Source organism: Homarus americanus, unplaced genomic scaffold (genome assembly GCF_018991925.1).
Source record: "Homarus americanus isolate GMGI-L3 unplaced genomic scaffold, GMGI_Hamer_2.0 scaffold7626, whole genome shotgun sequence".
NCBI lineage: Eukaryota > Metazoa > Arthropoda > Malacostraca > Decapoda > Nephropidae > Homarus > Homarus americanus.
Window position 1 is genome coordinate 6,166,873 of NW_024718273.1, and position 27,498 is coordinate 6,194,370.

The following is a 27,498-nucleotide window of genomic DNA, read 5'->3' on the forward strand; positions in this document are numbered from 1 at the left end:
AATGTGGCCGGGTGTCCCGCAGCTTGAACACACCTCCCGAGCACGACACTTCCGCGCCAGATGGCCGTACTTCTGGCAATTGTAGCAACGAGTAGGTTTTTCCTGGTATGGTTTTACTGGGATTTTCTCCCAACCCAGTAAAACGGAGCTGGGAAGTTCCTTTGGGAAGCCAACCAGGGCAGTTGTGCTGGTCAGCTTCCTAGCATAGCACAACGGATATCCGATCAGCTCAAAAATTTCTTCTCGTTTGAGATGTTCGATTTCTTTGTGGGAGATGACTCCCATAACCACGTTGTCCAAATCGGACCATCCAAGTTTGATCTTGATTCCATTGATTTCTTTAGTATATATTAATTGCTTGGGCCCTCCCCACTCCACGAAGGTGACTTTAAGGTAACCGCTGTGGCGGACTACCCCTGTCATCCCCGTGATTCCCGAGGAGTCAAAAAACTTCCTCAGGACAAGGAGGTTTAGTTCTTTGGGCGAAGGGCAATTGACTGGAACCAGTCTAATGACCTTCGCCTGGTCAAAGGTGAACATGGTCACGTGGTACCTCGGGAGACAGGAGCGTGGAGCCGGGAGAACCTACCTCGCCGGGGGTGATGGTTAGTGAGGTGGTCGTTTAAGTTCAGTTCGTCAAGGGTAAGAGATAGGCTGGCTGGCTTGGCAGTGAGGGGTCTAGAGAGACGTCCATTCACAACGAAGGCTGGCTGGCGAGTGTGTGATTTATGGCGCTGATGTTGACACATGCTCTGGTAGGCGACGGAGTGATAGGTACTTCGTGGGTATTGTTTTCTATTGATTTATCGTTTTTACTATATTTAAACTATATAGTAAATGATTGCATTTTAAATCGATTTATGTTCCTTAATTCGTCGTCACATTGTAAGTATTTTTCCTAAATCGTCGTCATAATGTAAAGAGAAGACTAACTGATGCATATGTCGTGCTTCGTGCCAGTGTTCATTGGAGTGAAGATTCCCTTTTTATGATTAAATTTTGTCCTATTCTTTAAAACTTTTATGTAACTTCAAAATACTTGTAAATGGTTCAATATTATGAATTATACACGTTCTCTCTATCCATGGCATCACTTTTATTACAACATCGTGCATGTATCAGGAACTTGTTTTCTACCATGATGTAATCAAATTTAATCATCAATAGAGATAATACTCTAACTTTTCTGTTTTCTAAAAAAAAAGAAACATAACATAAGTATTTTGTTTAGTTAGACCATTATTGACTCTCAGTAATAACTACTCAGTTGAAAATCTTAATCTAAAAGCACATGGAGGACGTATTTTAGAAATCATTACATTACTGTAGATAATATATATATTTTTATAATTGTCCACATATGGGACCGTCTTTTCTATGTTCACTTACCGTGTTTCAACTTATCATAACTGGGCAGGTGCTCATACCCAGCGTGTAACATGAGCCAAGGGTCCCGTAGATGAACTGCCGGCTCCCATCCTGTCAAACTCAACTCTATTATTATACATTCCTTGCCTACTCCCCTACCTCCCACTGCCATGGTGGGTGGGTATATGAAGACCTTCCTCCCACTCCCTGCCCGCAGGTGCCCTCCAAACGGTGATCGTGAAGGTGGTGTGCTCGTGGCAGAACTGGGAAGGTTGTTGTAAGTAAGAACTGTTCAACCATCTTCATGTGTTCACCCTGTGCACCTTACCTGGATATCTAATTGACAAGGACGTTGGAAGTGTGAGGTTTTGCGAACACGAAAAAAAATATGCAAAAAGCAGACGGCATCGCACAGGTGTAGAACTAGTCGACCATAATTACCACCAAGTCTTGGATATCGTCTCGGGTGTGAATGTTATAAAATTAAGTGTATTTTAAGAACCGGTTTTAGCTAACCATGCTTAAGATATTGGCTGACTCTGCTCTAGATAATATGGGACCCCCTCTTGATTACTGACCGATTGATATATTTGTACTTTCGTGGAAAACCCTTTGGTCCTCCGTGACGTCACTTGTGGTTGAGAGACGTTGTCTACCTCAGCGTGGCGCGAGTGTTTACCTGCCTACGACATGTTGTTATTTGGGTCTAACCTTTTATTTAGAGGCATAAGATACTAGACCACAGCGATATTGTTTAAATTATGAAGAAACACCTTTGAATTCGTGATTATTCTATAATTTTCCAGTTTCGTTAGGTACGGAAAGTACTTATTTAACTATTACTTATTCGACATTATTTTAATAGCCTTTGTTATTACTGAAATATAATTACTTTGCACTATACGAAGGGGAAATTCATTTTGTGAAAATTTATGTTCTTATTATGATAAACCAACGACAGTGAACATATAAATAATAAGCACTCATTACGAGGACTGGTGACAGGGGAATGCACAACAGAGCCACGCTATAAGTCTGGTTTCGTTAACAAGAGACAGACAGACAACTTGCCAAGTTTCTTTTTTCATATTTTCATTCAATATAATTTATATCGTTTACTCTCAGTTCATTCATAATTAAATTATTCTTGTTTGCATCATTTAAGTTTTGTTTCTTTATTTTTTTTAATTTCCATTAGCCAGAATCTCAAGTATTACAATGATTATGATAACTAACATGAAACAATATGAAAACAAACAAACATTTAAACCAAAGCATGAAGCACATCGCACATCACATTAAAGTGTCTCTTATTCCATATTTTCTAAGAATAATAACTTTGGGAGGAAGTGCTTTTGAAGCAAATGAATTTGCGAGAGGAGCGAGGGTGGCCTTATTTGTGTCAGCATTAGTGATGGGGGGCAACATACCTGAGTTTACTTTGATATTCCTCGGATATAAGTCTATTTTCGAAGACCCAACACTCATTGATATAACTTTTGACTTTCTTTTATTTTTCTATGCTTCTTTGAATTTGTTGTGTAAGAGGTGTGGGAGGCCGAGGGAGGAGTGACAATTCGTTTACTATCGCAAGTGACTGGTGGAGCTCCTTCAGTGTTGATTCAGTTGGTTCATACAGAGAGAGAGAGAGAGAGAGAGTGTGTGTGTGTGTGTTGGGAGAAACAAGGATTTCAAAAACTGCAAGAGCTTTTTTAGCGGATTTTATTTGAATTCCATTATATCAAAATCATTGCCTCTCGAGCAATAATTTCTGGGCCTCTCTCTCTTCCCATCCCGCCATCTAGGTGTGGGGGCCATCTAGGTGTGGGAGTCTTATAGGTGTGGGATTCATCTAGGTGCGAGAGTCATGTAGGTGTGGGAGTCATGTAGGTGTGGGAGTCATCTTGGTGTGGGGCCATCTAGGTGTGGGAGTCATCGAGGTTTGGGAGTCATGTAGGTGTGGGAGTCATGTATGTGTGGGAGTTATTTAGGTGTGGGAGTCATGTATGTGTGGGAGTTATTTAGGTGTGGGAGTCATCTTGATGTGGGAGTCTTATAGGAGTGGGAGTCATCTAGGTGCAAGAGTCATGTAGGTGTGGGAGTCATCTAGGTGTGGGAGTCATCGAGGTGTGGGAGTCAATTAGGTGTGGGAGTCAACTAGGTGTGGGAGTCATCTAGGTGTGGTAGTCATCGAGGTGTGGGAGTCATCGAGGTGTGGGAGTCATCTAGGTGTGGTAGTCATCGAGGTGTGGGAGTCATCTAGGTGTGGGGGCCATCTAGGTGTGGGGGCCATCAAGGTGTGGGAGCTAGTTTGGTGTCCCCAAGCCTATACTGCTCATGTTTCGTAAGTGAATTATTCAAACTCTTATTATACATTTAACTTCAAACAAATGCCTCTTTCTGATTTTTTCTTCAGTTCAATTTCAATTGTTTATATTTTTACTTTCGGACATGAATCCTTAGGGGTTGACCAATATGTTTTTCCAGTTTATTTTGGTGTGTTTTAAACGAATCTGACCTTAATTTTTGGTGGAAATTGCTCGTTTTTGCTCCCCCCCCTCCCAAACAATAATGGGGGAGAGCCTGGGAAATCGAGGTTTTTGGGTGGGGGATAAAACGAAAACGAGTCATCTAACCTCACCTAACGTAACCTAACCTAACCAAACCCATAGCCGGGGGCTCCACCCACTGACCCCGGTAGGCCTAGCTTAAACTAACCTAACCGAACCTAAATGTTTCAGTAGTTTAAAACTTTGGGCGCACCATGTCCGAAAGTCTAATACCTTAGTTAGAAGTGGATAGAATGATCGTCTTTCTCGTAAAACTCAGCAATGAACTTAAAATAATCGTAGGAGCACGAATGACAAACAACCTCCACCACGGCCATTGTCAGACTGGTCAATGAAATTCAAATCGTACCCAGGCTGCTTCCTTTGAAAAAATTTCAATGTGATTGGTCGAAAAAAAAATCCCGTGATGATATCGGTAATAATAATAAAGGAAGCCCCTCGAAATCGAGGATGGCCGGCCCAAGGGCCTCCTAGGCGTGAATTTGTTAAGGTGTAGAAGCTGTCGCCAACACAACAACCACACCCTAAGTTAACGAGCTGCATGACCAAGTGTCACGGAATAGTCCGAGGAGACTGGACAGCTCGCCAACTGCACTGGCTAACCATTACCCCGGAATACGATCCGTAAATTGATTAACATCCAGGTTCCCAATTACTGCTGGGTAGACAGAGGCAAATGGCGTAAAGAAACTTGCACATAGTTTCACCCTGCCCGAGGATCGAACTCGAGTCCGCTCGCTTCCGAGGCGAAGATGCTGACCATTACACCATCAATAAATATTTGGTCATTACTGGATGACGTCAGTCAATATTGCGCATACGTGAGCCATAATTAAGTCGCTTTCACTCCAATGATACCTCACAGAAACGAAGACTGAAAAGTACGTAAAATCATTTAAATTCAATTGTGTCGCCATTATCCATTTCCGCCTGGTATATATGGGGTTCAAAATGCACATGTCCGAAAGTAAAATAATACCTTTTCTTTTACTAAATTAGCTTTGATGGAAAAGTATCATATATTTCACATAAAAATATTTATTTCATGTATTGAATGCTCACAATTCCCACTTGCAAAGGACAACATTCCTAAGTGAAGGCCACACTTTACCCTTATTCCATCTCACATACTTTGGGCTCCTGTAAATGGTATCATTAGTGGGGATCTATAACAAGGTACATGTGACTCAAGTTTCATTTTAATTGTTCTAAATATGACCCAACAGCTGCTCACAATTTATTAGACTTAATAAATCTTTAGAAAGACCAACAGAGAAATACTAATAAAAAAGTCTTTTGGACGTTGTAGACCAAGGTAAAAGCTGTCAATTTTCAGGTTATTTGGCCTAGAATTACAGCTGTTGTTCACTATTTGCAAGATTGAAATAATAGGAAAAAACAATGTCTTTCTCTTATTTGGGAAACAAATTTAGTTTCCTTCTGTACATACTGTTTTAATCAAGTTAAATTATCATATATTCGTACTTAGTTATGATGAGTTTTTTGTCTAGTTAGGGTAATACCATACTTAATATAGAATGTTCCTTTTTCAGGTAAGTCCAGAGCCGTACCCGTGAGTCTGACTTCAACAGCTTGTGAATCTCCACCACCAACATGCCGGGCCACATCGTGAAGAGCACTGGTCCTGACCCCGACCCCACCGAGTACCTGTTCGTTTCCATGGAACAGAAGCGAATGGATCAGACCAAACCTTACGATGCAAAGAAGTCTTGTTGGATCCCAGATGAGAAAGATGGCTTCATCGAGGGTGAGATTCAAGGCACTAAGGGCGATCTTGTGACCGTTATGGCGAAGGGTGAAACGAAGAATTTCAAGAAAGACCTCGTGGCACAGGTCAATCCTCCAAAGTACGAGAAATGCGAGGACATGTCCAACTTGACTTACCTTAACGATGCCTCCGTCCTGCACAACTTGAAAACCCGTTACGTCGCCAAGCTCATCTACACCTACTCCGGTCTCTTCTGTATCGCCGTCAACCCCTACAAGCGGTACCCCATCTACACCAACCGTGTGGTCAAGATCTACCAGGGCAAGAGGCGTAATGAAGTGCCTCCTCATATTTTCGCTATCTCCGACGGTGCCTACATGGCCATGTTACAGCGTGAGTATCAAAACCTCAATAATCTGTAATTCATTTTAAAAATAAATCTTGTGTTACCTGAAAGAAAAAAAATAAAATAAAGAGTTTAGTATATGTTCACAGAAAAGAAATCGAGCTGGAGAAATAATAAAGTTACCTCCCTTTCCTTATATGGTTAGAGTGTTATAGTGATGTAGCATCATCTGACTGGCTTAAGTTATAAATAGACTGAGTCACCACCATCACTCGGGCCAACAGCCCCACCCTCTGCCAGGTGATCCTCCACCTGTCATGAAACATTACGCAAACCTTCTTCTCTTGAACAACTTGTGTTTGTCATAGATTCTGTTTTTATATTTTCTAGCTTTGTCATTAACCACTTAGAGTTGATGGTATTCTTAAGTGATATCACATTCAGAAATTGATGCATATAATTCTTTTGGTGGTGTGTATGAAGTATGCACAGTATAAAGGCCAAAATCCGAATTTTGTCGCGCCTGAGTAAATGGCAACACACTAATCTGAATAACAAAATAATATAAAAAAAGCACCAACAAATTAAAATGAATAAGAGGTAATATTGATCCTTTAAATGGTACTACATGAACGTATATAGCCAGTCTTTAGGTGTAACCTTACTGCTATTTTTTAATGTTATTTTGTGTTTGGGTATTAGTTTGATGCATTTTTACACCTTGAATTACGAAAAACATTCTTAATACGAATCTTTGTAAATCTGGCCAGACTCATAAAACAAAACATTCTCTTCCTTACAGTTGGTGAGAACCAGTCTATGCTCATCACGTAAGTTATGTCTCTTTAATCAAGTTATGTCTCGTTAATCAAGTTATGTCTCTTTAATCAAGTTATGTCTCGTTAATCAAGTTATGTCTCGTTAATCAAGTTATGTCTCGTTAATCTAGTTATATCTCGTTAATCAAGTTATGTCTCGCTAATCAAGTTATGTCTCGTTAATCTAGTTATGTCTCGTTAATCAAGTTATGTCTCGTTTATCTAGTTTTCTCTCACCATATTTCTTGATACTTTCTTCTTTGTACTCCTGTTCACTTCCTAACCTTCACTGTCTTGTTGTTCACTTCCTAACCTTCACTGTCTTGTTGTTCACGTCCTAACCTTCACTGTCTTGTTGTTCACTTCCTTACATTCACTGTCTTGTTGTTCACTGTCTTACGTTCAATGTCTTGCTGTTCACTTCCTTACTTTCACTGTCTTGTTGTTCACTTTCTCAGTTTCACTGTCTTGTTGTTCACTTTCTCAGTTTCACTGTCTTGTTGTTCACCTCCTTACTTGCCGTGTCTTGTTGTTCACTGTCTTACGTTCAATGTCTTGCTGTTCACTTCCTTCCTTTCACTGTCTTGTTGTTCACGTCCTAACCTTCACTGTCTTGTTGTTCACTTCCTTACCTTCACTGTCTTGTTGTTCACTTTCTTACCTTCACTGTCTTGTTGTTCACTTTCTCAGCGTCACTGTCTTGTTGTTCACTTCCTTACCTTCACTGTCTTGTTGTTCATTCCTTACCTTCACTGTCTTGTTGTTCACTTCCTTACCTTCACTGTCTTGTTGTTCACTTCCTTACCTTCACTGTTTTGTTGTTCAATTCCTTACCTTCGCTGTCTTGTTGTTCAATTCCTTACCTTCACTGTCTTGTTGTTCACTTTCTCAGCTTCACTGTCTTGCTATTCACTTCCTTACTTTCACTGTCTTGTTGTTCACTTCCTTACCTTCACTGTCTTATTGTTCACTTTCTCAGCTTCACTGTCTTGTTTTTCACTTCCTTACCTTCACTGTCTTGTTGTTCACTTCCTTACCTTCACTGTCTTGTTGTTCACTTCCTTACCTTCACTGTCTTATTGTTCACTTTTTCAGCTTCACTGTCTTGTTGTTCACTTCCTTACCTTCACTGTTTTGTTGTTCAATTCCTTACCTTCGCTGTCTTGTTGTTCAATTCCTTACCTTCACTGTCTTGTTGTTCACTTTCTCAGCTTCACTGTCTTGCTATTCACTTCCTTACTTTCACTGTCTTGTTGTTCACTTCCTTACCTTCACTGTCTTATTGTTCACTTTCTCAGCTTCACTGTCTTGCTATTCACTTCCTTACCTTCACTGTCTTTTTGTCCACTTCCTTACCTTCACTGTCTTTTTGTTCACTTCCTTACCTTCACTGTCTTGTTCACTTTCTCAATTTCACTGACTTGCTGTTCACTTCCTTACTTTCACTGTCTTTTTGTTCACTTCCTTACCTTCACTGTCTTATTCACTTTCTCAATTTCACTGACTTGCTGTTCACTTCCTTACCTTCACTGTCTTGTTGTTCACTTCTTTACCTTCACTGTCTTGTTGTTGACTTTCTCAGCTTCACCGCCTTATTGGTAGTGTCTCGTATACCTAACTGTAATGAATGTCAGATTCCTGGACTTTTTTCTATTGCACTTAATCAGTTAGGGTTGCTTACTCATCATTTGTAGACACGAACTACCTTGTTGCAGAATTCATTCTACGTACACCTGCTCTTGTCTTTGAGGATGCTCCAGTTATTCATTTACATATTTCCTACCACAGCGGTGAGTCTGGTGCTGGTAAGACAGAGAACACCAAGAAGGTACTCTCCTACTTCGCCAACGTCGGCGCCACCACCAAGAAGAAGAGCGATGAGAAGAAACAGGTAAGACACAATGGGCCGAGGCAGAAGGGATTTTTCCAATGTAAAACTATATATTTTTTTAATATATTAAATTTTCAACATATCCTTTCACATAATTTGTAGTAAGTTTTAAGCAGAAGTCTAATATTGCCTGGAAGATATAACCAACAAGTACCGCTACTAATCCGTCTCTGGTGTTGGCCCTCAGAACCTCGAGGATCAGATCATCCAGACCAACCCCATCCTAGAGGCCTTCGGTAACGCCAAGACCACCCGTAACGACAACTCTTCCCGCTTCGTGAGTCTCATTCTCGGTCGCCTTTTCCTTTTGATATTCCCAGTCCTAAATTAGTAAAAAAAGAAATAATAACAATTACAACAAAAGTTAAGCATATCTCAATAACCATATTATTAGTGCTTATCCTGATGGCTTATGCCCACACAGGGTAAGTTCATCCGTATCCACTTCATGCCTTCCGGCAAGCTGTCCGGTGGTGATATTGAGGTCTACCTGCTGGAGAAGGCTCGTGTCATCTCCCAGCAGCCCGCCGAGCGTTCCTACCATATCTTCTATCAAATGATGTCGAATCAGGTTACATCAATTAAAGGTAAGTTGTTTTCTTTTTGACGTTTTGACATCAAACCACTTTATATACATTTAGAATAGCAGTACAGTTTATCTATAGATTACTTACTGCTGGACACCCGCCATAATTATTGCTTCAGAACTCAGCTGTGCATATAAAGAAATTAAACAATTGTTAAGTATACAACATTTTTCTAAACTCATAAGACCTGTTTTCCTGTTTCCAGAAGTTTGTCTCCTTAGCAACGACATCTACGACTACCACTACGTGTCTCAGGGCAAGATCACCGTTGCTTCTATTGACGACAAGGAAGAGATGCAGTTCACGGATGTAAGTTCAGTGTTTGTGTCGCAGGGATTTTGTTAATATAAGGTCGTATGATAACACTTATTTTATTAACATTAGCCTTTATATAAACAAGATAGCTGGTATTTTTTAATATTTTATATTCATAAGACTTATTAGACTCATATTTTCTCTTTAAAACGATTAAATATCTTAAAAAAAATTTTCACGTTAAATCATGAGGCTGTTCGGGAGACACTTTATCTTCTGTTCAATAAATACAAAATTTATCTAGCTTCTCACAGAAGCCCTTAAGCGTTCAGATTCGGTTTAAATATTTACAGTTTGTATAATAGTAACAAAACATATAAACCGTACTTAATAAAATTTGATATATTTTGATTAATTATGTTATAACTTAAGTACATACAATCAAGTAGGGTTTACTAGTAAACTTAGCCAGCGTAAGCTTAAATTTTTGTTTATCAGTAACAAATAAACTTTTCTGTCAGTGAATGAGTGATGAAACTACTGAGAGAGTTGCTGATTTAACTAAAAATATTTTTGTTTTTTCGTAAATTATTAATTTCAAGCTGTATTCTTTTCTGTATATCCCATATAGGAAGCCTTTGATATTCTTGGTTTCTCAAAGGAAGATAAAGAAAATGTTTACAAGATCACCGCATCTGTTATGCACTTTGGCGAAATGAAGTTTAAGCAGAGGGGTCGCGAGGAGCAGGCTGAACCCGAGGGTACTGAGGTACGTTCTCTTAGCAGTCTCAACTACATATTTTCTTCCGTGTTGATCAGATGTTTAACTGAGCATTTGCTTATCGTAATTATTGCAAAACTACAAAGTTATTTAGCAAGGCATTAGATAGGTAATGCAAGATGTTTATTTCCTTTCTCTTAAGGTTGGTGAAAGGGTTGGAAAGCTGCTCGGTGTTGACGGTCTCGATCTGTACAAGGGCTTGTGTAAGCCCAAGATCAAAGTAGGTGCTGAATTCGTAACTCAGGGCAGGAATGTGAACCAAGTGTCTTATTCCGTCGGTGCGCTCTCCAAGGCCTTGTTCGATCGTGTGTTCAAATGGCTGGTGAAAAAGTGTAACATCACTCTTGAAACAGGACTCAAACGTCATTCATTCATTGGTGTACTCGATATCGCTGGTTTCGAGATTTTTGACGTAAGTTATGGAGTCTTTAATTTTGTATTCCTTTCATATATTGTATACTAATGAATTTACTAAATATGTCATCATATTTTGTGTTCTAATATGCATCCTGCTGTAATCACTTACTCATAATATTTAAATTTCAACTTCAACAGTTCAACGGCTTTGAGCAGATCTGCATCAACTTCTGTAACGAGAAGCTGCAGCAGTTCTTCAACCATCACATGTTTGTGCTGGAGCAGGAGGAATACAAGAGGGAAGGCATCGATTGGACTTTTGTGGACTTCGGTATGGATCTGCAGGCCTGCATCGAGCTATTCGAGAAGGTAAATCATTGTAAGCGGAGAGTCTTTCATCATGACTGACGATTGTATGCGACCCTCCAATGCTGAAGTTTTGCAACAGTTGAAAACTCTTCTTCAGGAATGCAATTTATGTTTTATATGTATCCCTGTTGTCTTTCAATATTGCAGTAACTATCAGGGTTGATCTCCCCATCACTGCAGTTGCTGCAACTATATTATCTTTTTCTGATATTGTAGTTTGTAAAAAGATTTGATTTACTGTCCCAGGCAATGACCTCAAAGTTCTGCGTCAGAATCCTGGTTCACCAAACCTGCCCTTCTCTTACAGGTCCGAGGGTCTCCCTTGTGTTTTAAATTTCCTGTATGCACACATGTATCCCACCACCCCTAGTTATTTCCCCTATTGGTTTTCGATTTGGCCAAGACACAACTGAGAATTTATCTTCTTCCCTGCCTCATAGTATATATCAATAACAGCTGAACAGATTTAAGCTTTTCTACATATATTTGGTAATGTGAAAAAGGAATTTCTACAATACTTGCTGATCAGAGGACCGTAATAGTTATGTGACATCAGTTATTTCATACGAGATGATATTAAACATGGAACTAATCCTCTTCCACCTTACCAACTCTTAAAACACGATGCACATTTCACTTAAATGAACTTTGTATATTCTGTAGTGTTTTCCCCCATTCCCATCCTTTATGCATGACTGCTAAAAAGAATTATGATGTTTATCAAGAAATATTTACAAATATTACAAATAAATAGCTTCAATCCTTCCTTTCAAAGTGAGTGTTCTCTTCCCATCTCCCCGACGGAGATTGCATGTTTAATCCAGGTATTTTATACTAACATCGTCTGGGAGGACAATTTATTCATAACTGAACAAATAAAAAAGTAGGACATAAGTTTTCTTGAAAATGAAATCAGGCAGAGAAGATTTTCATGATAACAAATCCCCCTACCCACTTACCCCCCCCAAAAGGATTTTCTAATTAAAATGGCTTACAAATTTTGAAGAATAGGTCTGAAGGTCTGAAGTTTATCTGGAAAATGTTTCCCTCAGGCTCAGTGGTCCGGTAAAATTTGACCTTCAGAGTTATTATCAAGAAACTTCCGCTATTCTCGTAACTACATAAAAATTATCTGTCCTTCAGGCTTCTGTGTAGGAACAAAATGTGTTTTTCAGTGTCCATAAAGAGACACTCTTACCCCTTACTTAGTAGATCCTAACTGTTCGTGGACAGATGCGCGTGACTCGCCAACAAGAAGCAGCGGTGTGTGTTGCTCTCTACACCTTGTCTCTCCCTCCACCATCTCCATATTTCCTGAGATCATTTTTTTTTAAGTTTTCACGTTTTTCCAAGAATGTCCTCACTGACGTAATACCTGACCCACAAATTTCAAGTACTCCTATATAAACATTCCTTATATGACAATACTGTTTAAGTCACCAAAATGCATTTTAATAAAACTCACCAAAAGAGCATAATAACTCGGTATGCCTCCAACAGCTACCCACCCCACCCCTACGAGCAGATCTAATCTGTGTTGTTAAATGTGTGTTTTAACTCAGTGCTCATCTGTCTTAATCGTTCCCCGGCAGTAACACTGGCAATGACAAGCTTGCACCTATTTCACCAAAGAGAAATTGCGAGAAGTTCTTCACCTACATATTAGTCCTGGAGGAAGAACATAAGCGAGGCACTATCTTTGATTGTGACCTGAATCCCAGTTCTTCACTGAACCATTTAAAAAGGTAAAACACAGTATGCTATTGCTCTATGTCACCGAGATATCTACAGCCTCGTGTCAAGATCCTATGCATAATATATATCTAACCTCGGAGCTCTTTGCTATCCTTAAAACTTCAAGAAATAAATATGCCATACTTAAGGTATTGAAGCAAGATCTGGCACACTGTTCTTGTCTTACTTCTGCGACAAGTAACCTCTGTACCTAATCATGCACCTTTTAGACTTCTCATAACTTACACCTATTTGCACGTTTCCTGATGTTCTAAAATAATGTTAGGAAATAAATGACATCGTCACTGCATGTTTCCTCAACATTTTCGGTAAGTAATTTTGCTAAATATATTGAATATCAATTAGTAAGATTAAAATTATTGGTATCTGCTGAGTGTAACGCATCCTGTTTCACTAAATTATTTGATAAAAATAACTACTGATGTATAAAGTAATGTTTTTCATTAGCTTAGATGAACTTGAACATTTAAATATGGGCTGGGCGGTGATGGACACCAAGTCTGTTTACGGTTACCATATAAGGAGAGCAGACAGTACAACATTGTTTCCACCTGAATGATTTGGAAATATATATTTTTTTAATTAGGTTCAATTAAGTCAAGTTTGGTAGATTCCTTTCGTCTGATGTCAGGGTCAGTGCAGAACCTCCCTTTGTAACTGATGTATTTCACTTTACTCAAGATAAAACGAAAAATCAAGTAAATTTATTAAGTTGTTGTTTTCAAAAGTTTATTCATTAGGACCCTTTTTCAAATAAGTTTGTTAAACAGAATTCGCTGAATGAATAAAAAAAATTGCTTTAGTGGTTGAAAAATAAAAATAAGTTCCTCACTTGATCAGTTTTAGTAATATAGTTTAAATACATGTTAGTGATTTGCTACGAAAAATAGCTTTATGCCACAATGTGTTTGTCTTTATCCTCTAAACTGACCGATATATTTTGCCGATAAACAGCCACTGGGTCTTCTTTCAATCCTCGAAGAAGAGTCCATGTTCCCCAAGGCTACCGACAAGTCCTTTGAGGAGAAGTTGAAGGCCAACCACCTTGGCAAATCACCCAACTTCATCAAGCCTAAACCTCCAAAGCCCGGCCAGGCTGAGGCTCACTTCGCCATTGTTCACTACGCCGGCACTGTACCGTACAATCTGGCTGGCTGGCTCGAGAAGAACAAGGATCCCCTCAACGACACTGTTGTTGACCAGCTCAAGAAGTCTTCCAATGCTCTCGCTGTCGAGGTCTTCTCAGATCACCCTGGTCAGTCTGGTAGCCCTGACGGTGGCAAAGGTGGTAAGTATGTGCACGGATGTACAGTTGTCTGACAAATTGCTTTTCTAGTCAATGTTGATATTTACTAAGCTCTGTAACGTGCAACTTGCAATATTTTTCTTGGCACCGTGTATGGATAACCTGTGCTACACTACTGATATGTGCCTGTTCCCTCCACAGAGTCCGTGCTGATGCTGTCCCCCAGCAGAGGCTCCTGCCAATCAGACATATCAGGAGAACCTAGAATGATTCTTACTCTTCCATTCTGATTTTTTTTTCTTGGAAAATAAAATCTAAATTAAAAGAATAACATATATTTCTTTCGTCTCGATTACGTCATCTGTTAGAGTCACTAGATAAGTTCGTGTAATCGTAATACTTACTTGCATAGGCGTTATGTAGAAGTGTTTGTAATCATTCATTACAAATCTAAATTCCTAAATATTTACATGTGATATTAGTAATCTGTGTAAAACACAGTATAACTTATTTACCATTTACATTTATGTTCAAGAAAGAATGATTCATAATGAATTGTGAATTTCGCACGTAAAACATCATGTTTTGTCATATATAGCTCACTCATGATTAAATTGCTATTTACAAGATAATGTGAGGTGTCATATATTGCATCAACAATTTTATTTCGATAATCTAGTGAAACGAATATTAATTACTGTCAATATTTGAAGAGCAGCGTAAAAATTACCTGATAGTTCATCACATTTGATGAATCTTTATCTTCTTATTCACAAAAATATATCAGCCTTCGTTTCTTTTGTTCCTGCAGTGTTACAATTTCACTGTGTTCTTATTTGTTCCTTTCAGGCGGCCGTGGTAAGAAGTCTGGTGGTTTCTCTACTGTATCTTCTGCATACAGGGTAAGTACAGTATCTGTAGTTATTATTTGGTCAGCAGCAGAAGCGGATACTTATTTTCGAATGTTCATTTAACTCGGGAATTTTACCCAATTTAAGCTAATTATATGCTTTATGATGGGTCAAGTTATCTCTTAACACCTTTTTGTGTTTTTCTTGGTGCCAGTGAGAATTTCGAATAAATTTTTAGCAGCAATGTCATTAGCCACTTCTAATGTAACAAGGGTTGCTTTCATTATAACTCGGGGACAACTTGGCATTCAGAAATTTATAGGTTAATGCTCATCTGTTGCTCAGATTTCTTTTAGAATTGGCTCTTGTAACATTTCTTGGTTATTGCTGGTTAGATGGGTAAAATCGGGGCTAAGGTGTGTGTTAGATACAAGCAGAGGAATTATGTTAGGCGGTTAGAATTAAAGTTCCTAAAGGGGACGCTCATGTCTTCATAGAATGCCAGCTCACGCACAACGTTCTTACACTGACAGGAGCAGTTGGGCAACTTGATGAGGACCCTGAACGCCACCTCGCCTCACTTCATTCGTTGCATCGTCCCCAACGAGACCAAGTCCCCTGGTAAGTAAACCTGCTTAAAGTATATATTTTAAAAGCAAACCGGAGAACATCCATAGCATAAAATTCTTGGTAATTCGTATTTACTTTCCTCTCTGAGTATAATGTTAAAGGCACTGAAGTCATATAGAGTAATTTACATTCTGAATTTTAATCACATTAGTACTTTCCTAGCAAGTAAAGTAGTTGCTAGACATCCAGGATTCTTAAACCTATAATAACGTTCTGAGTAAAGGTACATTATCTTTCCCTGTCAGGTGTAACTGACGCTGCCTTGATCATGCACCAGCTGACTTGTAACGGTGTACTTGAGGGTATCCGTATCTGTCGTAAGGGCTTCCCCAACAGGATGCTGTACCCTGACTTCAAGCACCGGTGAGGAGACAATTATTCTTGCTGTATCCTTATTCAGAATTCAGATTGCATTAATAATATGAAATGCAACTTAAGATATGAGTATATAATCCAAAAGAGTCATTGCAATTATATCTTGAAAAAAAAACGATTACATTTTATCCAGATGAGAATAGTATATTCAAAACCGTAAAAAAAATAATCTCTTATCTTATTACTGAAGCCCAAGTTTAGAGGTTTGCCTTCACTTATAATGAATGTGCTGTAACATCTGTATAATTTTTATTCAAATATGTTTCTTATTGATGAGAGTAATTCTCCAACTTAACGAAAACAATTATTTTTCAGCCTCTACAAAGTATATTATGGATTTCTACTTCCCCCACCAAAATGTGAATGTTAACAAAAATTTTGTATTATTTCCCCAAAAAGATACTGCATTTTAGCCTCTAGAGCTATGGCTGAGGCCTCAGGTGAAAAGGAAGCAGCCAGAATTTGTTTAGAGTCAGTTGAGCTGAACAAGGAATCATACCGTGTTGGTCATACCAAGGCACGTCTTACCCAACAGAGTTGCACGTAGTATCTTCTGAATAAAAGTAGACCAATAGTTTATTATTGTACTGAGAAGTTTAGTAGATTCCGTTCACCAGAGTGTAACGGAATTTTAGATATTAATGAACACGTAGTTAGTTATAAGTTAAGATATGATGTGACCGAAGTTACGTAAGTAAATGTAAAACAAGTAGACAAAAACAAGCATGGTACTACCTCTGAAAACTCTGGTTCCCTGTAAGACTCGTTGTAACCTGTAAATCCCCTCCCTCCCCCAACTGCAGTATTACCGCACATTTTCCCCTTATTAGATTTCCCTCCCAACATTTACAGAACAATGTATTAGTTCCTAAGGTTATCCATTACAGATAATTATCACGCCCCAATTGACCATTACAGTGATATTTTCTTTAGTCTACTGATTCTTGCATGCTCTCTACAGTTACATGATTCTGGCTTCTAAACTTATGGGTGAGGCTAGCAACGGAAAGGAAGCCTGTGGGATCTGTCTGGAAGTTGCCGAGATGGAAAAAGACAAGTATCGCCTGGGCCACACAAAGGCATGTGACGGTGTGCGTTGCATTCTAAGCTAATGGCACTATTCTTCAGAAACGCATTGGCTTATTAGTAGCTTTAAGCATTTTTAGCTCGATGTTTCCCGTCAACATAGTAATTAATTAGAAACACGAATGAAAGAAAGAAAGAGAGGTGATTCCAAATGGGTGTGAGTAAATTGAAAGATCATTCATTTCTGAGACGAATTCTAATGCAATTAGTTGTTCTCTAGGTTTAAACTTCAAAGTTTTAATTTTTTACTGTCGCCTCATTGTTTAGCACCTTGCTGTCATAGTCTTGCTTATATTTTTGTATAATTTACGCTTTCACCGATTGTCAGTACCATAGTATTAATTTTCTTCTGTTTTAGTGAAGATATTTAGATGTCTTAATGCTATACTTTGGCCATGGCTTCTGTGTGGCAGCTATTCATTATTCTTTCATCAAAATTCCCCCTCCTGTAGCTACAAGATCTGGTCTTCAATGAGATGTCAGTGCGACAACGTTCTGGCCGCTAATAAGGATGGGCAGCTGTACTGTATAGTAGAACGAACAGGTCTTTAGAGTCACTTTTCGTTATCCCTCAACTCTCCTGGATTTTTTGCTTCTCGACGATAACCCATTATCAATTATTATTATTTCTCCGATTATTAATGGTTACCAAATTGAAATGCCACAACTCACTGCTACTACCATTGAATGAAAACAAAATCCCCACAAAGTTTTTATTTCTTTACAATTGACCTTTCTAATTTGACCCTTTTACCAATCGTCGCAATTGGATTTTCCTTTACCTCTGAATCCTCTCATCAGTCATTTCATTACAGTCTTTTCGTTTGGTTCTTTTTCTGTTCGTTTTGCGGTGTTTATCCTCTACAGTAACAATACAGTACATAATCTATTTCCAGGTATATTTGACTGATCCTCACAGGGGTGGGCAAAGTATGGCCCGCGGGCCACATTTGGCCCGCCAAATTATTTCTGTGGCTCGCCACTGCATTTGTATTTACAAATACAAGGCTTTACTTTGTGTTAATATAATACATTTGCATCTACATTAAGTGTGTGGCCCGCGAAGTGTGCCACCATTCATGAAGTGACCCCTCCATCAAAAATAATTGCCCACCCCTGCGTCTAATACAAGACCCCAAGCCTATTTTTCACGGCCTGCAACATTTATTTGTAACACTAAGTTGCCTTTGTCCCTTCGTTATCAAATTATTTCAACGATTCCTACCTTCTTTCTCTTTTGTGATGTTGTGTTTGATGTTGCATCTGTTCCTGTAGCATGTTATTCGTAAGCAATTTATCCATATGTTACTTACAGTTGATCAGAAGGTATGTATGTTTGAATTTAAATTAAGAGAGAGCAAATTTACCAATACTGTATAAACGTCAGACTTATTTTATAGTGCTTCTCCTTAGTGTCAACAAACTTTACCCATGGTTGTACCACTTAACATCAACTGACTGTATTATCTATACACATGCAGCAATAAAGGAAATAACTTTTGACATAATTTTTCAACTTCATAAGTTTATGTGACTACATCCATAAATCTTCAGACCCACCTACACATGCCGTGTATATATATATATATATATATATATATATATATATATATATATATATATATATATATATATATATATATATATATATATATATATATATACGGCATTATAATTAAATGTCAGAGAAGTGAGTCAGGGTCTGAAGATTACTAAATCCAATTCATAATCTTTTGTTTCTAATTTCTGGGCTACAGGTGTTCTTCCGTGCAGGAGTCCTGGGTCAGTTGGAGGAGATCCGTGATGACAGGTTGGCCAAGGTTATTTCCTGGCTTCAGGCATGGATCCGTGGCTTCAACAGCCGCAGAAACTTCAAAAAGCTTCAGGAGCAGCGCGTCGCTCTCATCGTTGTTCAGCGTAACATTAGAAAATTCATGCAACTCCGTAACTGGGCTTGGTATCGTATGTGGCAAAAGGTTAAGCCTCTTCTTAATGTCTCCCGCGTTGAGGATGAAATTCGTGCCCTGGAGGAGAAGGCTGCCAAGGCCCAGGAAGACTTTGAGCGTGAGTCCAAACTCCGTAAAGAGCTTGAGGCTGCCAACGTCGCTCTTCTCGAAGAAAAGAATAATCTCTTGGTTGCTCTTGAATCGACCAAGGGTAACGTGTCCGAATTTCTGGACAAACAATCCAAGCTGCAGAGCCAAAAAGCAGATCTTGAAGGTCAACTCAATGTAAGTATTTGGGAGGGAATATCAGTTATAGACTAAATCTACCGCCACTTACGGCGAATAGTTCCACTAAAACACATTTACGCACATAATAATATACACAAACTAACATAAGATTTACACACGCCATAATCTTTTCACACAAATGTAACCACGTAAATAAATACAAACAAAATACGTACAAAAAAAGACATACGCAAACTATAAGAAACAAAATCAATGTTTCGCGTAAAAATGGTATGTCATACGTAACATTAATCAGGGATCTCAAGTATAATGCGTAAATGTTTTTGTTGAGGATCCTTGTCTTGTATGTTTAAGACATTACTTATTTTGATGATGGATATCTTGTGTAGTTTTATTTTTAATGGTATCGATGATAAATTAATCCATTGCATAGGGAAGATATTTAATTCAAGTTTATTATCATTACTAATTTTACCGTAATGGATAAAGGAAGGAGCGATAACACCGACAGATTAACCTTTACTCGAGCTGAGTGTGACTAGTACACGCTGGGTTTGGAAACATGAAAATAAATAATTAAATTTTATTTAAAACAGATAGGTGAGAGCCTCACATTTATGGAGGTACAAATAGCAGAGGAATGGAAAGCCGGGGAAGAGCAGGAAAGTCAGTCGAACTACATAAAAATCAGCAGGTTTTTTTATTGCAATTTTATGCCGTGATTTATCAAAATTAACCCTCCTTCAGGAAACTTCTGAACGTCTGCACCAAGAAGAGGAAGCCAGAAACCAACTATTCCAGGGTAAGAGAAAAGTAGAGCAAGAAGTTACTGGCTTGAAAAAGGATCTTGAAGACCTCGAGCTCACCATACAGAAAGGTGAGCAGGATAAAGCTACGAAGGATCACCAAATACGTAACTTAAACGATGAGATTGCTCACCAAGATGAACTTATCAATAAAATTAACAAGGAGAAAAAACATCTTCAGGAATGTAATCAAAAGACCGCCGAAGACCTTCAAGGTATTGAAGATAAATGTAACCACCTGAGCAAGGTAAAGACCAAGCTCGAGCAGACACTTGACGAGCTCGAGGACTCACTTGAGCGCGAGAAGAAACTTCGTTCTGAAATTGAAAAGGCTAAACGGAAGGTCGAAGGTGATCTTAAACTAACTCAAGAATCTGTTGCAGACTTGGAACGTAATCACAAAGAGCTGGAACAGACAATACAGCGTAAAGATAAGGAAATTTCATCACTTGCCAGTAAATTAGAAGATGAACAAGGCTGTGTTATGAAGGTTCAGAGACAGGTGAAAGAATTGCAATCAAGAATTGAAGAACTTGAAGAGGAGGTTGAACACGAACGCCAGGCTCGTGCTAAAGCAGAGAAAAACAAGACTCACCTTGGTCGTGAGCTCGAGGAGCTCGGGGAACGTTTAGATGAAGCGGGTGGTGCCACTGCTGCACAAATTGAACTCAATAAGAAACGTGAGGCTGAGCTGGTTAAACTTCGTCGCGACCTCGAAGAGTCTAACATCCAGCACGAAACTGCATTGGCCAGCCTTCGTAAGAAACACAACGATGCCGTCGCTGAAATGTCTGAACAGATTGACCACCTTAACAAAATGAAGGCCAGGTAAGCAGTCTTATTGGATCATAAAATCCCAAATTTTTTACTTATTAATTATATGTATTTTTCAGATAAATCTATTTTCTTGTTATATGTCTGGACTAAAAATTGATGTTACATTCTAATTTGACATAGTTTTCTTTGTCAAAACGTAGATAAAAGTTATACACTTACTGAATTAACATTAAATTTTTCTACAGGATGGAAAAAGATAAGGATTCTCTTAAACGTGATGCAGATGATGCGAAGTCGGCCATGGACGGTCTCACTCGCGATAAGGTGTGTTGCTCTTCACTCCATTATAACAGAACACGGACACTAATATTCATCAAAGTAATAGATACTAATACGTAGTTGGGAAAAAGTGCAAAACACTTTAATTCACAGTAATACACTTAGAATGATTGTGTATCACCTTACTTGTCAGATATTCTTGAAAGACACGGGTAGCAATAAGAGTCTTATTAACACCTGAATTACTAATAATTAATGGTATAGTCCTGATATTCACTTTATATGCTTAGTGAATTTTGTATATATATATATATATATATATATATATATATATATATATATATATATATATATATATATATATATATATATATATATATATATATATATATATATATATATATATATATATATATATATATATATATATATATATATATATATATATATATATATATATATTGATAAAATCACACAGGAAAAAAGGAAACAATGGAGCACCTAAGCTTTCGTCTTTATTCAAGACATCTTCAGAGGCAAATGAATTACAAGGACCGAGAGAGGCTTAAGTACATAGGGTGACCTTACTAAACATGAGGTCAGGTCATTAACATGACATTCACTAATCCGTGTGCGGATTATGTATATATATATATATATATATATAAATAAATAAATATATATATATATATATATATATATATATATATATATATATATATATATATATATATATATATATATATATATGTGTGTGTGTGTGTGTGTGTGTGTGTGTGTGTGTGTGTGTGCGTGTGTGTGTATGTGTGTGTGTGTGCGTGTGTGTGTGTGTGTGTGCCTGTTTATCCAAAACTAAATTTAGTAGGTTATTAAGGAGACTGAGGTGAACCATATTTATACCTTTTTATAACCTTTTTAAGACAACCCCGAAAATATTTAGAGTAAGATTAATAGGGACGAAATAAAACGAAATTTAAGGCCAAATAGTAATATTGCTCCCAGATCCGAAGTCTCTCTTAATAGCCAAACAACTCTTGACAGACAAACGTAACGTTTTTTCTTGAACTTCAGGCTGTAGCTGAGAAAACCAATAAGCAAATTCAGCACCAGATGACTGAACTCCAGGCTAAATTGGATGAAGCCAACCGCACTCTTAACGATTTTGATGCTGCCAAAAAGAAGCTGGCTGTTGAGAATTCAGATCTTTTACGCCAAGTTGAAGAAGCAGAGAGCCATATTAGCCAACTTTCAAAATTGAAGCTTTCTCTGACAAATCAGCTGGACGATACCAGGAAACTTGCAGATGATGAATGCAGGGTGAGTCATGAGCTTTGTTTAGAAGGTTTTTGGTTGTGAAAATTATTATTTGCTAATATACTAGCAGTCTAAAATTCATGTGATCTTAATAGGATTAAATATACCTTTACGTTGTACATTTATATCTAACAATAACAATACCAACAGGAGCGAGCTACACTTCTTGGAAAGTTCCGAAACTTGGAACATGATATCGATGGTCTTCGAGAGCAACTTGATGAAGAGAGTGAAGGTAAGGCCGATGTGCAGCGCCAGCTTTCCAAAGCTAATGCTGAAGCTCAAATGTGGCGTGCAAAATACGAATCTGAGGGAGTTGCTCGTGCGGAGGAGCTTGAAGCTGCTCGCTTGAAACTTTCTGCACGCCTTGAAGAAGCTGAACAGCAAATAGAACAGCTGAATGTTAAGAATATGCATTTAGAAAAGACCAAGCAACGCATCTCCACCGAGCTAGAGGACATGCAAATTCAGGTCGAACGTGCACAGACTTTGGCAAATGCTGCAGAAAAGAAACAGAAGAACTTTGATAGGATTATATCAGAATGGAAGATGAAGGTTGATGACCTAGCTGCAGAACTTGATGCTTCACAAAAGGAATGTCGTAACTACTCAACAGAGCTTTTCCGAGTGAAGGCTGCCTATGAAGAGAATCTTGACCAGCTTGACACCGTACGACGTGAGAACAAGAACCTAGCAGATGAGATAAAAGACTTGATGGATCAGATTGGAGAAGGCGGACGATCCCTCCACGAGTTCCAGAAGACCGCTAAGCGTCTTGAAATTGAGAAGGAAGAACTGCAGGCTGCACTGGAGGAGGCTGAGGCCGCTCTGGAACAAGAAGAGAATAAGGTGCTCCGTGCCCAGCTGGAGCTCAGCCAAGTTAGACAGGAAATCGATAGACGCATCCAGGAGAAGGAAGAAGAATTTGATAATACTCGGTAAGTTGTTTAAATGGCTACACATAGTAGCTATAACGTTGAGCGTTATAATATGACATTTGTTTTAAGGATAATCATCTAATTAAAACTTACTGTATAGCACTATATTGTGGGGAGTTGGAATAATTTGTTGCTTATAATGCTGTCACTATGTAAGCAATTACACATATGTGAAATTGGCTCATCTATCAAGCTGATACTTTTGGGGTGGTCTTTTCTTATTAGGTTCCTAACTAATCTTTATATATATATATATATATATATATATATATATATATATATATATATATATACAGGTGTATATCCTGTTTCTACTCTTAGAATCAAATATTATTTTTATTTACAGCAAATGCCACCAGCGTGCAATTGACTCGATGCAAGCTTCACTCGAGGCAGAGGCAAAGAGCAAGGCAGAGGCTCTTCGTATGAAGAAAAAACTTGAGTCTGACATCAATGAACTCGAAATTGCTCTTGATCATACTAATAAGGCCAATGCTGATCTCCAAAAGCATATCAAGAAAATGCAAGGGGAAATGAAGGAAATGCAAGCCCGCACTGAAGAAGAACAACGTCTTGCTTCAGAATACCGTGAACAATATGGAATTTCTGAACGTCGTGCGAATGCCCTCAACGGAGAGCTGGAGGAGTCGCGAACTCTTCTTGAACAGTCTGATCGCGGTCGCCGCCAAGCTGAAGCCGAGCTCGCTGAAGCAAATGAACAGATCAACGACCTCACAGCCCAAAATGGTTCTCTTACCGTAGCCAAGAGGAAGCTTGAAGGCGAGATGCAAACTCTTCATGTAAGTTTCTTACTTTAAACGGTGTTGGCAGTGACTATTAATTGTACATTTTTAGTTAGGTTCATTGTGTTTAGTCAGTGAGAAAACGCTCAATTAATAACTATGCACCATTTCTTTTCCATTTTCCATAGGCTGACTTGGAGGAGATGCTGAACGAAGCCAAGAACTCTGAGGACAAGGCTAAGAAGGCAATGGTTGACGCCGCCCGCCTGGCTGATGAACTTCGCGCTGAGCAGGAACACGCCCAGACCCAGGAGAAGATGCGCAAGGGTCTGGAAGTGTCTGTTAAGGAACTCCAAGTTCGCCTTGAGGAAGTCGAAAGCAACACTTTGAAAACTGGCAAAAAAGCACTTGGAAAACTAGAAAGTCGCGTTCGTGAACTTGAGAGCCATCTGGACGATGAAACTCGCCGCCACTCAGATGCTCAAAAGAACCTTAGGAAATGCGAAAGACGCATCAAGGAACTTACCTTCCAGGCTGATGAAGACAAGAAGAACCATGAGAGGATGCAGGATCTTGTTGACAAGCTGCAACAGAAGATTAAGACCTATAAGCGCCAGATCGAGGAGGCCGAAGAGATCGCCGCCTTGAACTTGGCCAAGTTCCGTAAGGCCCAGCAGGAGCTGGAGGAAGTAGAAGGGCGCGCATAATACAGTTAACAATGTTTATGATCTTTAACCCGTTAGAGGATAAATTATCCCTTAGGTATTTTATTCTGGTTAACGCCAGATGATTTTATTCGGCTAACTAGAGGGTTAATACAAAAGGAGCACGCAATTTTTTATTCAGTATGATTCATAATTAAAGGGTAGTCCATTATTAAATTACAAAAGTACAAACTCACAATGTACCATCAAACTTTGTCAGATATTCCTTTAACATTGTTTTGTTATTGAAACGTATATGATTATACAACCATTATGTACTGCCAACTGGGATATAAAACATCAAATTTTCGATGATTTTAAAATTCATATAAGTTTAGACAACATTATGATGCACTTCCGGTGTATTACAGTATACTTACAATTCAATAAAGTATAAAGAAGCTTCGTACTTTCCCTTTAAATAAACATTAAAAAATGTATGTTTTATCACTTTTGAAACGCACACACACACACACACACTCAAATATATATAAATATATGTTATATATATATATATATATATATATATATATATATATATATATATATATATATATATATATATATATATATATATATATAAGGCAAATTATTACCAATGCGTTCCACAATTCCACAATGATATGGGTTATTGAGGATGTCACCTACGTTGGTGAGCTCTTAGGTGACTTAAGAGGCGATACGGGACCGACAGGGTCGTTCACAGATGTTGCACATGTGGAGGGCTACATCTAGTGCGGGAGGGATGGCGGCAGCGTCTTTCCAGCGTTGGCGCTCGGTATGGATTCGCGCTAACTCGAAAGTAGTGACACCTTCTTGTGTGGTGCTCCTCCAAGCATTAAGTTGTGGAGTAATCGTCTCCCAGGTGAGGGGGTCGATTTGGCACTTTTTCAGGTTTGTCTTAGGACTATCCTTATATTTTTTCAGTTGACCGCCAGCGTTACGTTTTCTATTTGTTTGGTGACTGTAAAGTAGCTGCTTTGGCCATTCCAGCTAAGTTATTCATGGATAATGGTAGCCTCGATTATCCTACAGTTGGTGTCCGCAAGAATACTGGCATTTGTTTTCTTGTCTTCCCAGCGAACTTGGAGGATGGAACATAGACTACGTTGGTGAAAGTTTTCAAGTGCCTTGAGGTGCCTCCTGTATGTGTACCATGTCTCGCTGTCATATAGCAGGGTGGGGCGGACCACTGCTCGATATACGTGTAACTTTGTAGATAATTTCAGCTCCCTACAGCTGAAGACATGGTTCTGGAGTCTGCCAAAGGCTTGAGATGCACATCTGATCCGATGTTGAATCTCTCCATCGATTTCCGCGGTGGTGGACAGGTGGGAGCCGAGATACCGGAAGTGGGTAACATTATAGAGGTTCGGGGCGCAGGTGGTAGAACGGTACCGCTCTTGTCTCGCAAGCTACATGTCACGGGTTCCATTCACGGGCCGGTGGAAAAGTTGTTTGGACGTACTTCCTAGCCCTCATTGGTCCCTGTTCATCTAGCAGTAATGTAGGTACCTGTTGTAAATCGAAAGTTGCGAATTCGTATTCAGGGAAAGTTGTTGGAGCTTCCAATAACTTATGACATAAACCATTGACTCTTCAGGCTACTACGCCCGTGACTCTTCAGGTTTCTACGCCCTTAACTCATGAGACATAAAGGCAAGCATGAACTTAGCATGCTTCCCTGTTGGGCGCTGTAAACGCTTCTGCTCTTCACCTTACATTAGAAAGCCAGGGGGTGTCCTTCAAAAAAAAAAATAGAGAGTGTAGTACTGTTAAGCTGGATGGATGGTGGAGGTGTGGCCGAACCAGGGGCAGGCTGAAAGAGAATCTGAGTTTTATGTACATTCACCTCAAGGTCGGAGTGTGCATACGCTTCTGCATAGGTCACGTTCAGTGTGAGCGACAAGGGTAAGGTCGTCTGCATACTGAAGTTCAGTAATAGTAACTACCAACACCTTTGTTCCTGCCTGGAGTCGTCTTATGTTGAAAAGACCCTTCTTCCAGCACTCGATGTCCACCCCGCCGGCTAAATTGGCACTGGCACACGTGAGGAAGGCAGCCAAGATAATGGAAAAGAGAGTTGGTGCCAGTACACGTCCTTGTTTAACCCCCTTTTTGATGGGGAAAAACTCAGACTGGGTGCCATTGTGCAGGACACTGCCGTTCATGCCATCGTGGAGTTGCCTCACAATGGTGATGAATTTTGGTGGGCAGTCAAAATGGCTGAGGGTCAACCAGAGGGTTTCCCTGTTGACCGAATCAAAGGCGTTAATTAGGTCGATGAAAACCATGTACAGGTCACGACGCTGTTCTCTGCACTTTTCCTGTATCTGGCGAGCAGCAAAGATCATGTCAGTGGTGCCACGTGATGGTCTAAAGCCTCTTTGAGATTCTGGGAGGAAGTTTTCCGCCTCAGGAAGAAGTCTGTTTAGGAGGACTCGGGCGGTAATCTTGCCAGCTATGGACAGCAGAGAGATCCCGCGGTAGTTGCCTCAGTCTGACCGGTCTCCCTTGTTCTTATAAATATTTGCGATGTTGGCGTCTATAAGAGCTTGGGGGATTTCTTCCTTTTCTCATATATTCTCCAGGAGAGACTGGAGACGGCTGGTAAGTAGACCTCCTCACTGTGCCATCAAAGAACATTCTGAAATAGAAAAAACACAACAAAAAGTTAAAATACTAACATCTGCATATATCTCGTGACGAAAAATTATTCCCCAGCATA

General features: G+C 39.1%; 1 protein-coding gene across 3 annotated transcripts; it reads left to right on the plus strand.

Moving 5' to 3' along the window:
* The first annotated feature begins 1,552 nt into the window (after positions 1-1,552).
* On the plus strand, positions 1,553-25,173 carry LOC121859399 (myosin heavy chain, muscle-like). Of its 3 annotated transcripts, none has more exons than XM_042356179.1 (22): positions 1,553-1,645; positions 5,492-6,060; positions 6,816-6,843; positions 8,620-8,722; positions 8,910-8,999; positions 9,147-9,309; positions 9,515-9,618; positions 10,196-10,333; positions 10,488-10,757; positions 10,901-11,071; positions 13,781-14,111; positions 14,922-14,974; positions 15,457-15,544; positions 15,799-15,916; positions 16,328-16,445; positions 18,772-19,245; positions 19,957-20,843; positions 21,038-21,116; positions 22,143-22,388; positions 22,536-23,323; positions 23,670-24,123; positions 24,255-25,173. In XM_042356179.1, exons 2-22 carry the CDS (start codon positions 5,553-5,555, stop codon positions 24,771-24,773), a joined length of 5,730 nt encoding a protein of 1,909 aa, XP_042212113.1. In that variant the 5' UTR covers positions 1,553-1,645; positions 5,492-5,552; the 3' UTR covers positions 24,774-25,173. The 3 variants fall into 3 exon arrangements, with proteins under 3 accessions (XP_042212113.1, XP_042212114.1, XP_042212115.1); XM_042356180.1 differs by lacking the exon at positions 16,328-16,445 and adding an exon at positions 16,890-17,007; XM_042356181.1 differs by having other exon boundaries at positions 1,599-1,649.
* Positions 25,174-27,498: the final 2,325 nt, after the last annotated feature.